General features: G+C 34.4%; 1 protein-coding gene across 1 annotated transcript; it reads left to right on the forward strand.

Annotated features, from left to right (window-relative positions):
* The first annotated feature begins 12,126 nt into the window (after positions 1–12,126).
* On the forward strand, positions 12,127–15,025 carry LOC131607979 (CASP-like protein 5C2). Its single transcript, XM_058879925.1, has 3 exons — positions 12,127–12,601; positions 13,763–13,895; positions 13,991–15,025. The coding sequence occupies exons 1-3, from the start codon at positions 12,459–12,461 to the stop codon at positions 14,183–14,185; spliced, it is 471 nt and encodes a 156-aa protein (XP_058735908.1). The 5' UTR covers positions 12,127–12,458; the 3' UTR covers positions 14,186–15,025.
* Positions 15,026–17,568: the final 2,543 nt, after the last annotated feature.

Here is a 17,568-nt window from a genome sequence, read left to right on the forward strand (position 1 = left end):
TATGTAGTAGTGTTAGGAGTTCATGAATTAAAAACTCCATATTTATGCATATTTTCAATTTCTCGAAAAAAAAAATGTTTTAATTTTAGTTTTTCTTGTTAAGTTTAATTATTTGTATAATTATTTGTTTAATTAGCTTGTTAATTAACTTAAAATCAAATTCCAAAAAAAAATCACAAAAAGAATGAATTAAGTTTAATTTGTTTTATATTTATTTTTGTATATTATTTGATATTGTTTCTTATCTTTTTCCTTTGTCCCGAATCAGAATAAAAGATCAAATATGGCAGAGATTGTATGTAGTTGTTTTAAGACTTTTGGAAATTTATCGTGTAGTCGCTATGATTCTATCAAGCTTCTGATAAATTTTCATTAATTTTAAATCCGAGATCATCATTCACTCACCATCGATCTTCACTAACATCGTGAATATACTTGACTAGCTTCAAGATGATTCACGTGCTAACATACTAACAATTGACTTTAAATTCCGCATTTTATTATATTGTTCTTTATATTTCTTGCTTTATGCTTTATTTTATTATTTATTATTTATATTTCTGTTATTTTTTCTTTGTCCACTTGGACATATTATTTATATTTTTGTTATTTTTTCTTTGTCCATTTGGACATATTATTTATGTTTATGTTATTTTTTCTTTGTCCACTCGGACATATTATTTATATTTCTGTTATTTTTTCTTTGTCCACTTGGACATATTATTTATATTTCTGTCATTTTTTCTTTGTCCATTTGGACATATTATTTATATTTCTGCTATTTTTTCTTTGTCCATTTGGACATATTATTTATGTTTCCGCTATTTTCTCTTTGTCCATTTGGACATATTATTTATGTTTCCGCTATTTTTTCTTTGTCCATTTGGACATATTATTTATGTTTCCGCTATTTTTTCTTTGTCCATTTGGACATATTATTTATGTTTCTGTTATTTTTTCTTTGTCCATTTGGACATATTATTTATGTTTATGCTATTTTTTCTTTGTCCAATTGGACGTATTATTTATGTTTCTGTTATTTTCTCTTTGTCCATTTGGACATATTATTTATGTTTCTGCTATTTTCTATTTGTCTATTTTGCTAACGTACAGGAAAGATCTTATAAATTAAGAGTAAGTAACTCCTAATTGCTTGCTCAAACACTTCCATTTTCAAGCAACGTATTTTCAAAACTTCTCATCTATTTTCAAAACTTTCATCTGGTATTTGAAGGGCATTATTCCCGGTGAAACTCTTCAGAGACCTATGTGACCTATTGTCCATCTTCACTTCTTCTATTTTCAAATCAACAAAGCATTTAAAAAAGTGAGCTAAGCAATTAAGAGCCCATGGATAACCATGGATACAAAGGGTGCTTAAAACCTTCCCTTTGTATAACCAACCCCCCGAACCCAAAATCTGTCAAAAGGTCTTTCCTGTTCTTTTATGCCTTTCCTTTTTTGGATAAAATAAAAGTCGGTGGCGACTCTTGCAAAAAAAAAATAAAAAAAATAAAAGAAAAAAAAGAGCAAGGAGTCAGTTCGCAAAAACCGAGTTTACAATAGGGAGTAGCCTTAATTATTTTGAAATTGAAGTCAATTGAGTTGTATTCACAAAATTTGCAGTTGCAAGTGAATAACAAAGTTTTCCACAGTTTGTGGGCATAGAGTTACTCTGCATAAACCTTAATCTATTTTCTTCTTTAAATTTCTTTTCTCTTTTCATTGTTATCGTGTGGTTATAACAATCTTGTTCATCAAGATTGATAGAAATTCATCATAGGTTTTGGTGGATTTCTGACATCTGATATCAGAGCTCCGGTTTATCGATTAAGGGAAGAAGAAGAAAATCACGATGGTGGTGAATTATGGGAATGGAAATTATCCCGCAAGTTTACCAATTCTGAAATTAGATCACTATGAGAATTGGTGCAAACAGATGAAGGTTCTATTCAGGTGTCAAGGTCTTTGGGATCTTGTAAAGGATGGAGTAGAAGAGCTTGAAGAAGATGCTTCAGAAGAAGAAAAAGAAGAGCACGAAGAATTGGAGAAGAATAGTTATAAAGCACTCTTCATAATTTATCAATGTTTGAGTCCGGACAACTTCGAAAAGGCCCGTGATTCTGAATCTGCAAAAGAAGCTTGGGAGATTCTTGAAAAGTCTTTTGGTGGCGCAGAGAAGGTGAAAGAGGTGAGGTTACAAACTCATAAAAGAATGTATGAATTGCTTCAGATGGAAGATAGTGAAAGCATAAATGATTTCTTCACTAAGGTTACGAAACTAGTGAATCAAATCAAGATATATGGAGAAGAGCTAACAACAAGAGCTATTGTTTCTAAGATCTTAAGGTCTTTGGTCCATAAGTTCGACCATGTGGTGGTAGCCATAAAAGAGTCGAAGGATTTGTCGAAATTGACAAAAGAAGAGCTTCAAGGGACGCTTGAATCTCATGAACAACGAATGGATGAAAGAGATGCAGGCAAGTCAAAGAGTGATGTGGCTTTGCAGGCTCAGTCGGAAAACAAAAAGAAAGGCAAAGGAAGTCGGAATGGAAATAAAGGTAGAGGTGGCTACAATAATTCGGCTGGTCGAAGTCAGCAAGAAGGAAGCTGGTCGAATCATAGAAAACCATCATACCAAAGCAACCAAAGAGGTGGTGCTGTAGGTAGAGGAAAATGTGATGGTCGAAAGCCTGACAAGAGTCACATTCAGTGTTTCAATTTCCAGAAGTATGGTCACTATTATACAAAGTGTCCAGAAAAGAATAAGGATCAAGAAAGTGATGCAAAGTTTGCAAAACAAGAAGAAGAATAAGAGATGATGCTGATGGTCTTAACAAAAGATGAAGATAAATTCAAGGACCAATGGTACTTGGATTCAGGATGCTCATCACATATGTCTGGAAGGAAAGATTGGTTTGTCAACATAAATCCCTCAATGAAGAACTTGGTGAAATTCGCAAATGACAATACTCTAGTAGCTGAAGGTATTGGAGAAGTTCTAATTCTGAGGAAAGATGGAAAATGGTTTGTAATTTCCAATGGGTTGTACATACCAGGCATGAAGAGCAACTTGCTCAGCATTGGGTAGTTGGTCGAAAAGAACTACAAAGTGTCGATCAAAGACAAGATGATGAGAGTCGTCGACGCAAGTGGAAGGTTAATCTTGAAGGCACCAATGTCTCAAAATATAGCCTTCAAGATCGAACTCCATGTGATGGAGCACAAGTGCCTTTCGACTGCAGCTAGTAGAGATGAATGGATGTGGCACTATCGACTAGGTCATCTTAACTACAAAGACATCAGAGACTTGAAAAGAAAGAATATGGTTTCAGGACTTCCAGAAATCGATATTCCAAACGAGGTATGTGAGGAATGTGTGTAGGAAAAGCAACACAAGAATAGCTTCAGCAAGGATGCCAAAAGTAAGTCGAAGGCTATTCTCGAAATCATATACTCTGATGTATATGGCCCTATCCAGGTGGATTTGAATGGAGGTAAAAAATACTTTGTTAAGAAGAAAAGTGAAGTGATCGAGGTATTTGTCAAGTTTTAATTGATGGTCGAAAGACAAAGTGGGCGAAAGCTCAAGGTTATGAGAACTGATGGTGGTGGAGAATATGTGTCGAAAGACTTCGATGCATTGTGTGAAAAAGAAGGGATTGTGCATGAGGTGGTGCCACCCTACACTCCACAACAGAATGTAATTGCAGAAAGGAAGAATCAAACCATCATGAATATGGTGAGAACTATGTTGAAAGGCAAGAATTTACCTAAAGAGTTTTGGGGTGAAGCTATGTCGACCGCAACATATATTCTGAACAAATGTCCGACAAAGAAGCTAGAAGGAATTACTCTAGAAGAATGTTGGTCTGGTGTGAAGGCTAGCTTGAGTCATTTGAAAGTATTTGGATCTATAGCACATACATGTGCCAGATCAGTTGAGAAGAAAACTTGATGACAACTCGAGTTAGATGATCCTAATAGGATATCATTCGACTGGAGGTTACAAGTTGTTCGACCTAGTGAATAAGTAAGTAGTGATCAACAGGGACGTGATCATAGATGAGCTTAAAGAATGGGATTGGACTGAAAATGTCAAGAAAGATTCAGTGGGAATCTTACTCGAAGAACCAGAAACTCAATTCGAAAGAGAATTTCAACAAGAGGAGGTTAGAGATCAACCAAATACAAGCATACTTCAGAGAACAAGACACATACCTCCAAGGTTGCAAGATTGTGTGATTACATCAAATGATATAGTCAATGATGAAGGTGAGTTGGTACATTACACTTTCTACGTAGATGTCGAACCTGTCAATGCAGTTGAGGCATTGAAGGATTCGAAGTGGGGGAAAACTATGAATGAGGAAGTAAAATTCATCGAAGACAGCAATACTTGGTCACTTTTCAAATTGCCTCAAGGCAAGAAGGCAATTAATTTCAAGTGGGTATAAAAAGTGAAGATGAATCCTAAAGGGGAAATAACTTGACATAAAACAAGGTTTATGGCGAAAGGATTTCTTCAGAAGGAAGGAATCGACTTCGATGAAGTATTTGCACCTGTTGCCAGGATCAAAACAATCAGGTTGGATGTTGGTCTAGCAAAAATAAACAGTTGACACATATATCAGATGGATGTGGAGTGTGCATTCCTAAATGGAACCTTAGAAGAAGAAGTCTATGTTACACAACCAGTTGGGATTGTAAAACATGGCGAAGAGAGAAAGGTGTACAGGCTGCATAAAGCCTTGTACGGGCTGAAGCAAGCTCCAAGAGCTTGGAATAAGAAGATCAACAATATGTCAGCTATCAACCTAGCGAAGAAACCGATAGCATATGGTCGAAGCAAACACATCAAAATGAGGTTCCACTATCTTCGAAAGTAGGTAGCAGATGGGAAGATGAACTTGGAACACTTCAGAACTGAGAATCAGATTGCATATATCATGACGAAGGGAGTGCAAGTCGAAGTGTTCAGAAGACTAAGAGCTATGATGAACATAGATAGCTTAGACACAATGAATTAAGTGGTGTGTTAAATTGTAATTCCTTGTGTCGAAAAGATTTGATTTGATTTAGAAGTGTGGAAATAGTTTGTTACACACATATTAGATTTAGATCTAAATTAGATAGATTTGATTTAGGTTTAAATTAGATAGATTTGATTTAGGTCTAAAATAGATTAGATTTGATTTAGTTCTATAATAGGTATTTTGGGCTTTTATAGTTTTGGGCTTTTGACTTAGGGAGCAAGCTAACCTAAATCGATAAATAGGGAGTAACCCTCATTATTTTGAAATGAAGCCAATTGAGTTGTATTCATAGAATTTGCAGTTGCAAGTGAATAATAAATTTTTTCACAGTTTATGGGAATAGAGTTACTCTACAGAAACCTTAATCTCTTTTATTCTTTAAATTTATTTTCTCTTTTTAATGTTATTGTGTGGTGATAACAATCTTGTTCATCAATATTGGTAGAAATTCATCATAGGTTTTGGTGGATTTCCAACAGATTCCTCCTATGTGCAATGGAGAAGTTAGAGCATTTGTAGTTCTGCTCAAAAGGAAACATAAGAGTTTATTTTGTTTTGAAAAAGGTTTTAAAGAAAAAAGAGTGCAAGTGCTCAAAAGAGTTTGAAGAAGTCACCTGACAATGGTCAATGTTTTATTATGAAGAAGTTAAAAAATCAAGGTCGATGGCGGTGCACTAGGAAATTGGCTTACAAAGAGTGGGTCGTGGCTTGATATATGGACCAAGAATGCGGGGGTGAATAATTTATTCAAAAAAAGAGGGATAGAAGTAGTAAATGAAACCATACAAGTTTATACAAGTAAATTCATACAAACAAGCATAAAAGATGAAACATGAAAGGAGTGAATTAAAAGTGTAAGTGTACTAGCAAAAGACTAGCTTTCTAAACGGCCAATCGAAACGATTAATCGAATAGGTCTCACTGTAGAAAACCTGTGATCAAGCTATGAATGTGTGCTAGTGTGCACGTGTAAGAGCGGTCAACTTATGGTAGAAAATGGGGCTTCGAATTGAGTATTTGTTTATTTTAAAAAAAACGGTTGAATGCGTGCAATGCTTAACAATAATAGATGAAAGTAGTAAAGGAAAGCAGTAAAAATTATTACAAGGCCTCGGGATGGGGTTTATATTTTAACAAATGGGGATGAAATTTATTATAATTATTACAATAAACTAAAATGCAAACTAAAGCGGAAATAAAAGATAAAAGGTACAAAATATTAAATATGAAATTGAAAATATCCACAAGAAATAGCCCAATTGCTCAAGATAGTACCTCACATAAACAAGAAAATGTTAACAATGAAGCATACAAATATGGATGAGAGAATGATAAAAAATCATGAACAAATATTAACATAAAGAAATCTAAAAAAAACCTATATTAAAATCTAGCAAGAAAGAAACAATTAACTAACAAATTTAAACTAATATATTTTTTGTATTATATATATATATATATATATATATATATATATATATATATATATATATATATATATATATATATATATATATATATATATATATATATATATATATATATATATATATATATATATATATATATATATATATATGAAATTTCATTAATCTAATTTTTTTTTTGTTTTTATATTATATAAATTAATAAACTAAAGCAAAATATACAAGAAAATAAAATATAACAAATCATAGTGGGCTTAAAAAAAGTAAAACATGGGATGGGGTATAGGAAATAAGAAGGTGATGGACCACATATTAAAATAAAGGCCCAACAATACTCAAAATAAACCCACATGAGGGGGTGCAATTCGTGCTACAGGGTGATGCATCAAGGAGAGGCGCTGGGCCTCATGCACACAAGCCCAAGTCACTGATATGCTTGGTATGGGAGAGGTGTATATCGCAGGTAGGTGGTGTGTAAGTGAAACGATTCGGCCAATCCTGGAGAAAGTCCAAAATAATAAAAGTCAGCTTAGGGGGTGTTGGATCATGATGGGGCATGCATCACGTAAATAATGGATTGGGCCCTTAGCATCCAAGCCCATACGAACAACTAGAACCCTAAAACCAAACAAAATGGTATGCCCTTATCCTTCTCTTCACAACATTGGCTCTGTTCTCCCTCTCTCTATTTTCACTCCGTTTCTCTCCTTACTCGGTTTCATCAACACAAACTCTCAACTCTTAATTGATATGTTCTTATCTAACTTCGCTATTCATGGTTCAAACAAACATCTTCCCATATCTCCTCTCTACTCTACAATCTCTCTGCGCGAAAACATGGATGAGCTTCTCAAGCTCAAAAATCTCGACCGAATCCAACACCAAACCAACACTCGGGGCCCATGTGAGGAGCCTGCCCCACTAGGGAAACTTTGCCTCCTAGGTTCCATCTTCACATATATAAAAAAACAAACAAACCAACACCAAACCATCTCAAAATATTTACAATATCAACACACAAAAACTCATGATAAATCATGATAAACATAATCACAAAATAAAACAGAAAAAGAAAAAGAAAAGAAAAAAACAATGTTTTCACTTCCAGGCGCGCGAAGCCCCAACTTGCGTGCTAAGTGTGCTTTGCGAAAAGAAGAAAAAGAGCTTCTCTTTGCAGACAACCACTCCTCTCCTACAAAACACCAACTTTTCACAAATTCTACACTAACCCGACAATTTCAGCACCTAATCTAAACTATCCTTCCATAAACCTTTACTAACCACAAAAATACACAAATTTCAATCCCCGACAACAACGCCATTTTGTTGAAACACTTTTGATAGGGTAAATATTTGCTTTATCGTTTCCACAGGGATTGATGCGATATTACCGCCTTTCTACAGTTAATAATGTTTTGAGTAATGGTTGTAAAAGGGTTTTGGAATCAGAAAGTAACGATTGCATGAAAGAGTAAGTAATGACGGTAAAAAGTTGGGTTTTGAAGGATTTTTAAGAAAGCATGCCAATATTAGATTTCGTTAACTTATTTCTGATGTATCCGATTAATCAATTATATGAACTTATTAATGATCAATACAATTACGTATCCTTTCAATATTGTTTATGTCTAAAGCGATATCATGAGTATTATCGTATTAATTACTAGATGGTGTCTCATGCCAACAATTAACACAATAATCTTTAGATCTTGATAGAAGTAAATATCAACTCACAAATCTATATCTAGAGTTTGTTCATTGATAGATGAATATCTTAGGTCATGGTTTGAAAGATACCTCTCAATAATAATCCAAATCAAACATATAACATTAACATCAAAGATATTCATCATATATTGATCATCAACGAAGTTCATACACAAAAAATTAAAAGAAATACATAATATCTAGATTAACTATCTCTAATCTTGACACAAGAGGAGTTTAGCTATCCATATACATGGTAGCTTCAATAACAAGTAAAATGAGAAGATGATCAAGCATCAACATTGATTTCTAGACTATTGATGCGGAATCAGCTTTGATTCTTTGATTCTTTTCTTTTACAACGATATTGGTATGATTTCTCTCCAAAATGATGTGTTAACCCCCAAAATATCTGAATGAAAGCTTTAATAGAGAAACAAAAATACGCAGACTGCGCTTAGCCTGCTTTTGCGTGCTAAGTGCACTATCACTTAAACTTAAACCTCCTTAGTGCGCGTTAAGCGCGCCAGATTGGGGCTTAGCGCCAAACTCTCTGGCAAACCAGCTTTCCCCTCGCTAAGCTTGCCCTGTAGCATGCTGGTTTTCTCCAAAATTGCTTGAAATCCTTTTCCAAGTCATTCCAAGCTTCAAGCTTCCACAATCCATAAACCTGAAATTTCTTACCAAAAAGTGATTAACTACATACGATTTACTCGATTAAATGATAATACAATTATTTACACTAAAAAAATGGGTTTTGACAATAATGTGCAATAAACAAAGTTGAAAAACACCACTAACTATACTAAATATTAACACATTTTGGCACCTAACATTGACCATGCTACGAGCAAAAGCTGAGTCTGTTAAATCTTTGCAGGAAGAGGTAGATAGGTACAATCATAATTGCTTACGACTAGGGGTGGCAAAGTGGGAGGCCCGCCCCGTTTAAGCCTGTCCAAAAGTGAGGCGGGGAGGACCAACTTAGGCGTCCGATGTAACACCCGAGGCCGAAGAAGGCGAGGGGTGGTTGCACCGCATGGAACACCTGAGGCCAATGGGGGCTAGGGTGGTCGCCACATCGGAATGAGAGGAATCCTGATGCTGTGCAGGTATGGGACTGCATGGTTGAAGGAAGACTTATAAGGATTGATAGGTACTACCTATACCAACAAGATGCATCTTCTTTTCGGTAGCCCGTTCCATAAGAACTCCATAGTTAAGCGTGCTTGACTTGGAGTAGTATTGGGATGGGTGATCTTCTGGGAAGTTTCCTGGAAAGCGTGTGAGTGAGGTCAAAGCATGCTGAAAAGACCCGTGTTGGTTTGTGGGGTTAGTCGATCATCCCGAAAGCAGTCTGGGGCGTTACAAATGGTATCAGAGCCATACCTCTCCCAGTACGATGTGGTTCGAGGACGAACCATGCGGAAGCTGGTGGGCATGTAACACCCGAGGCCGAAGAAGGCGAGGGGTGGTTGCACCGCATGGAACACCTGAGGCCAATGGGGGCTAGGGTGGTCGCCACATCGGAATGAGAGGAATCCTGATGTTGTGCAGGTATGGGACTGACTGCATGGTTGAAGGAAGACTTATAAGGATTGATAGGTACTACCTATACCAACAAGATGCATCTTCTTTTCGGTAGCCCGTTCCATAAGAACTCCATAGTTAAGCGTGCTTGACTTGGAGTAGTATTAGGATGGGTGACCTTCCAGGAAGTTTCCTGGAAAGCGTGCGAGTGAGGTCAAAGCATGCTGAAAAGACCCGTGTTGGTTTGTGGGGTTAGTCGATCATCCCGAAAGCAGTCTGGGGCGTTACATCCGAGCTCAAAAGTCAAGCCTTCCCCGTTTACTAACGAGTTGGCGGGTTGGCGGGCCGGCCCGCCAATGTTTTTTTATTTTATAATATAATTTATTATATAATTTACAAAAATTTTAATCATTGACGAAGAGGTTGACAAAAGAGATTTTTTAACAACGCATAATAGAACTTCAACATGTCTCAAGTCCAAACAATTCAAAAATAAGATAAATAAAGACCAATTACAAAAAAAAAGTAACAAAATAGACTCAAGCATAATATAAATAGAAGTATCAAAATAAATAAATAAACAACACATATCATCCTAATCCTATTTAAAAACTAATTACTAAAAAATCAACTAATAATTTGTACAAGTCAAACATTGATAACAATTACAATGCATAAAACATCACAGTGCATAAAATAGTAGGACATAAAATATAAACACCGACTTTCTCACTTTTAGCATCATATAGAGTCTTATATTGTCTGATTCCTCAACAAGTCACAAGTATACACTAATCAAATCATTTCTTTTCTTAAAATCAACAGCGGTTTCTAAAGAAAACATGTTAGCTAATGTATTAACAACTTGACAATTTTTCATGTCACACAATTGTTCTTTTATTTTAACCTTTTCCAACTAACACATGTATTAGAAAGTTATAGAAATAATCATACAATTATAATTCAATTTGTATGTATAATAATTTAAAATGCAATTCAATCAACATAGTCCTAAGTGTTGTTTTGATAGTTAAAGTTGTTTTAATTTTAAATAAAAAATAAAAAGTTTTTACAAATAACTCGTGGGCAAACCCCGCCCTGCCTCGGCCCACTTTTTAAAGTGGGTTAGACGGGACGGGTCAACTTAAGATATCGAGCCGAAAACCTCAGCCTAGCCCACCAAAAATGATGGGTTAAACGTGCCGGCCCGGCGGGCCCGACTTGTTTTGCCACCCCTACTTACGACAAGGGGTGGCAAAACGGGTACGGTCCATCGGACATGCCTGTTTTTCCCCCATTTTTTCGCGAGACAACCCTTGGTTTTACGCCTGCACCCTATAATATGTTCGCGCAACCTCATCCCGTTATTTTTGCAGGCTCTCACGAACACGTGCATTAACAAGAACTTTTATAATTTTTAGCCTTTACGGGTGTAAGACCACCACGCCAGCCCCACTCCACCCTCATTTTTTTTACAGGACATTCTAAAGTTTTAGGCTTATACCCTTAACTATATCTGTTCCCTCCCGCCCCGTTTTTTTGTGGACTTTTGCAGCACATGTTTATAAATGGGACACACATTCCTGTTTGCCACTCTTAATTACTAAACGAATTTGAAACATAATTAATTACTAAACGAGTTCGTCCCATAACTGATTACTAAGCGATTTCGCGTCATAATCAATTATACAAGTCCCATAATCGATTATAGGCTGAATTTAGTTATAGAATCGCTTATATAATCTTTATAATTAATTATACTTTGGTTTAAAATATTTTAGCCAAATCCAATGTGTTTTTAGAATGAGTTTTAAAAATGTGTGTTTGCGTGTGTGTGACTTTAGTACTTATAGAGAAATTCACCTAATATTACAATTTTGATCCAAAAAAATAAAACACTAGATTTAAAAGATCACATGCGATCTTTTAGCAAATAAAAATTATTTTTTATGATGTTCTTTAGTATTTGATTTTTTTGAATTGATCATCATAAATTTCTTCGATTTTTCATCTCATCTCGATCAAAACTCTTTTCAAATTTTTTTAGTTTTGAATATAAAACAAATAAACCATAATTTTTTTTAATCTTTTAAATAGACTTTCAAAAATCAAATTTAAATTATACAATTGTAGGTTGATTAGAATACAAGTATTATTTTAAATTGTTTTAATTCACTTATAATACTTTATTAGTATATAAACACAATTTTAATTTTAATGTTACTATTTGATGCTAAATGATTATATAATGTAACATTTCATTGCAATTTTGTGTATAATATGATAAGAATATATAAAACAAATTAGCCCAAAAATTGGTTAGAAATTTAAAATGATTTATTCAGTGTGGGGACTCACATTAGTAATGATTCATTTAGTGTGGGGACTCACATTAGTGATGAAGAAGTCAAAGAAAACACTATACACACAATACAATTATTATACTACATGTAGAGTTTAGAAAGAATGATTAAGATCCATGTTTCATGTACAGCGCCGACAATAACTCATCCTATTTCTAACTCCAAAATAATGAAGGGACCAGAATACTTCTTACCTACTTTCCTTTAATTCACCTTAATTAATACTCACAAGAACTAACTAAACTCCCTCACTTTCCTAATCAAAAACATTAATCTACTTCTTGTTTTCACATAATTCTAGTTCTTTGTTTTCTTCATTTATGTTTGTTTGTTTGTTTGTTGTTGTATGTATGATGAGTGTGTTTGTGATTGAATTATCATGATGAGAAGGATACATGGTGGAAGGAATGGAGGAATTGCCAGGGGCCTTAGGAACCAGTTCTAGTTTTGCTCTGAGATTGGGACAAACCGTTTTTTCATCTGCTTCCCTTTGTTACATGTGTTTGGGTGTTGATTTCTATGGTTATTCTGCTTTCTGGTTAGTATATATCTATCTCTCTCATTCTTCTTAATTATGTTGTTCAATTTTATATCATCGTGTTCTGGTTCTGGGTGTCTCTTGTTTTGTTGTTGTTTTTTGTAAAGTTTAATTTGTAACTTTATCAATTTTACTTTGTCCCTTGTTTTTGTTTACTAGTAATTGGATGGTGGGTCCTTTGTTTTAATGAGTTGTGAATATGTTCGGTAGAATTGAGGAAGAAAGTAATTCATATTGGATATTAGTTGATACCATATTTCATATCTATGAGTGTTGTAATGGTTAAGCTAATAAGGAAAAAAATTGGATTTCTTGTTAAGGGCTAGTAGTAGAAAATAGTAATCTTCACAATGGAACACTCACGCTTACACGAATATTGAACACGGACACGACACTGATACGTCTGAAAGTGTATACAATTTGAAAAATGGAAGTGATTGAATGTAGTCGCATGTTGGTATCCGACTCTGACATGCGTCACACATTGACCACAGCTTAATGTGCTAGTAAATAGTAAGCCACTCAATGAAACACTAAGAGATACGGATATTAAATATGACTCTGACCCGTTGGAAGTGTTTATAGTTTGAAAAATGGAAGTAATTGAATGTAATCACATATGTTGGTGGCCGACATTGACATGTGTTGGTCATCGAACAGGTGCAATGCTACAACTGATCCACATTCATTCGATTATAGGGAAAGGAATGTTGGTATGCTTGCGTTGTTATTGAAATTGATTCTTATGCCGGGGCTATTATAAACACTAATTAGCTTACGGTTCTGATTTTTCAGTTGGAGAAAGTTAGTCAATCATTTATTAGAGAATAGAATTACATTGAATTAGCTTGTGGCTGAGGAGCGTGCCGAAAACACTAGAGAAATTTGAATCATTTTGCCAGTATAGTAGAGGAAATGATTTCAATTTGTTTTTAGTTGAACTGAAATCCACAATTGAGTTTCATACTAAATTGCCACAACTGTTTTTACAATTTCACTACCCATGTTATGATAAGAGTACATGTTTTTTTCTTCTGCAAAATTAGTTTATATTGCAAGTTCAGTCTAATTCTAAAAAATGCCAGTATTGATAAAAGGTATTCTCTGGCAACGTCGGCCGGAGTTAATCTTGTCTTGATTATCTTTTCTGTCATTCCGCAGCTTTTTGGTAATGGTGATGGGTTTGGTAATTTCGTGGAGCACAACATTATTGATGGTAGACGCATATTCGATCTTTATCAAAAAAGTACCGAAGCAACCAAGATTCATTTTTACGATCACAGTGGGCGACATGGTATGCGAAATTCACCACTAAAAAACTTCAAACTATCAAATGTTTGCAGTAATTCACCAAATAATGTAAAGTTTTTGTTATTGTCTATATCTCAGGTTTTGTCATATCTGTTATTAGCTGCAGCATGTTCAACTGCTAGTGTGACAGATTTGTTGAAGAGTGCTGATAAATCGTATTGTCCAGATAATTTATGTAGTAGATACCAAATATCTGCTGTCATGGCCATTTTGTCTTGGTTCCTTTCATCAGCTTCTTGTCTAATTAACTTTTGGATTTTTCCATCTCTGTGAAATTTGTTTCTTTCTTACTTTTGATGTGTATAGGAATGATAAGAGTTCAAATGGCGAAGTCATTTGTTGTTCTGATATTTTTTGTTTCCATTAGAATAAAGTTATTATATTATAGCTTACATGTAATAATTACTTTTGTAATTGAAAAGAAAAATGAAAATTCTATTTATTGTCCTCAACTCTTTTCCAATGATCGATAAAAGAAAAGGGTGAATGAGTTATAAGGGATTTGCAGTAGTGGGAAAAGAAGAGCGAAACAGTAATACCTAGAGAGAAAAACTAGGCAGGATATTGCAACAAGTCGAGTAACCGGAAGAATTTCAACACTCTTTAAATTTAAATATAAAGATTTAAAGAAAATAAAATTAGAGTTAGATTCATACATTTATTAATATGTTTAATATTTAATGGGCCACCTGCTATTAGATTTCTGACATCAGGTCACCCATCATTTATTTTTACGCTTCATATATCAAGTTCTGGGCATGAGTGAGAATGAATGTGTTAAGATCTCATATCGCATAATATATTGTTCGAACATGTCTTCATAAGTGGGGATGCCGGTTTTGTAAGGATGGGTTATGTCAAACTTTAATTCTATCATGATATCACAAGCCAATCGATTCAGGTCATCCACCATTTATATGCGCACCAAACCCAATACTGTTGACTGCAAGGGGGTGTATTGGAAAAACTAAGTCCCACGTATCTATAATCCGGGCCACCTATCATTTATATCCATGCACCAAACCCAATAGTGTTGGGCGTGAGGGGGATGTATTGGAAAAAACCTATGTGTAGGGTTGAGTTAGACATAACCACATTTCTTAATATCTTGTCAAGAGTCTCGTTTATGATTTAGTTAGTCAAAAGCCTCGTTTATGATTCGGCGAGTCACCAACTATCAAGTTTTTGTTATCAGACCACTCACCATTTATTTACACGCTCTAATTATCTAGTCTTGAGTGTGAAGATTTTGATTGAGTTAGGTCTAATTACATTTATTTTTAGAGCAAAACTCAAAAAAGAAGACACTCTTAAATACTATATTTTTATCAACATATTATTTACATAAAATTTTAATTAGTACTTTTTAAATAACTTCTTTTATCTCATGCTTATACTAAATAAGGATAATAGAGAAATCAATCTGCAATTGTAAAAAAAAACTCCTTACTGTTCCGTGCTTTTTTTTTGTTGTTGTATTTTTTGTAATGATTAAATTTGTATGAGAAAAGTTCATCGGCATTTTTATTGCATATTTACGCTAATATATTTACCTATGCAAGTGGACGCCCCCGCAAGTGCATCGACTTTAAAGAATCATGCATTTATCATATCACATCTGTAAAATATTAAAATCTATTTCACAAAAGATTGGAACATTTTAAATTTTTATAAATCACTTGGAATTAATGGAATTTTCAAACATACTATCGAATCTATTATGATCAGTAAGTATTAATTTTTACCGAATTTTTTAGTTTGTATTGAATTTTTAGTTTAAAATCATGTATTTTTATCGTATTTTTAGAAATATCCAATACAAACACATCTTTTGTATGCATTTTTGTCGGATTTTTTGAAAAAACCAATAAAAATGCATACCTCTTTCCGTATTTTTTGAAAAACCGATAAAAATGCATACATTATATCGGATTTTCCCAAATAACCGATAAAAATGCATGCATTTTAATTGGATTTTTCAAAAAATTCAAAAAAAAAAATGTATGGTCACTACTAGATTGTTAAGAAATCTTGAAAAATGTATGCATTTTTATCGGTTTTTTTTCTCAAAAAAAGCCGGAAATAATCATGGTTTTTATCGTATTTTCAAAAAATATGATAGATTAAATATTTTTGTTTTATTTTTTCAATGAGGAATAGAGGATTATAGGGCACAATTGCTTCTCAACACCGTGAGAGCTGATGCTGCTGTAGCGAGGGCTCATGCGAGGGGAGATGACGTAGACGACTCGCATATCCGAGCTTCACTTTTGTCATCAAGTTTCCTTCTTCTCGCATCAGGAACATGCTTGTAACAAATAGAGTCAAACACCTTTAGATGACTCACTATTGGTCATTTTCCACTCCACATTTTTTCGGGAACATTGTTTTTCAACTTTTTGATAGGGTACTTGTTCAGAATATAAACACCAGTGGTGACAGCTTCACCCCATAAGGATTTTGGCAAATTCTTCTGCTTAAACATGCATCTCACCATATCCAATATGGTTTTATTTTTTCGTTCTTTTATACCATTGTGTTGAGCCGTGTAAGGAACAGTTACCTCATGATCAATACTATATTCAACACAGAATTCTTCAAATATCTTTGATGTATATTCGCTACCTCCATCTGTTCTTAGAATCTTGATATTTTTTTCACTCAGGTTTTCGACAAGCATCTTGAATCTCTTAAAGATTTCAAATACTTCGTCCTTTCGCTTGATCACATAGATCAAAAGCTTTCCACTATACTCATCGATAAATGAGACAAAATACTTGTTTCCACCAATGGTATGATCCTCAAAGGGGCCACATACATCTTAATGTACTACTTCTAGTATGCAGGAGGATCTCATTGACAAAGTCGAAACAAAAGACTTTCTAGGTTAATTCCATACTAAGCAACCTTCACATAGTTTGTCCGGAATCACAAGACTTGGTATATCTGTTACCATATCTTGAGTGATCAGTTAATTGAGTGACATAAAATTCAGATGGCTAAAGATCAAATGCCACAACCAACTATTTTTGTGGTCGACAACTGTTTTCAGACATTGCACCTCATCTGAACTGATCATGGTCTTAAATGTCATATTCTTCTGCAAGGGATATTTCAAGACCAAATTATTCTGATTTTCGAACAATTCCAATGCTCCATCTTACATTACCACTAAGAAACCTTTTTCAACCAATTGTCCAACACTTAAAAGATTACACTTCATTCCATGTACATAGAATACATTTTTTATCACATCTTTCGCTATATTACTCCTTTGGATAACTATATCGCCAGTACCTTCTGCTTGCAACGAGATATTATCAACAAGTTTTACCTTGCGCTTCTTCAACTCATTGAAATCTTCCAACCAAACCTTTTGGCCAGTCATGTGATTCGAGTAGCCAGAGTCGAGGAACCATATCTTGGAGTCGACATGGTAATCTGCAACTACAACCATAACCATTAAATCATCTGAATCATGTGAATCTTGGCGTGCAAGATTCTCTCCTTCGTCATTGCCTTTTGTCGCTCCCTTGTCTTTCCTGTACCAATAATTCTTATCCAAGTAACCCCACTTTTCACAGTTATAGCACTGCACACCTTTTATCTTTTCTTTGTCTTTTTGAGAAATGTCTCCTTCTCCTATTTTCGAGGAT

This window comes from Vicia villosa, linkage group LG1 (assembly GCF_029867415.1).
Source record: "Vicia villosa cultivar HV-30 ecotype Madison, WI linkage group LG1, Vvil1.0, whole genome shotgun sequence".
Taxonomy (NCBI): domain Eukaryota; kingdom Viridiplantae; phylum Streptophyta; class Magnoliopsida; order Fabales; family Fabaceae; genus Vicia; species Vicia villosa.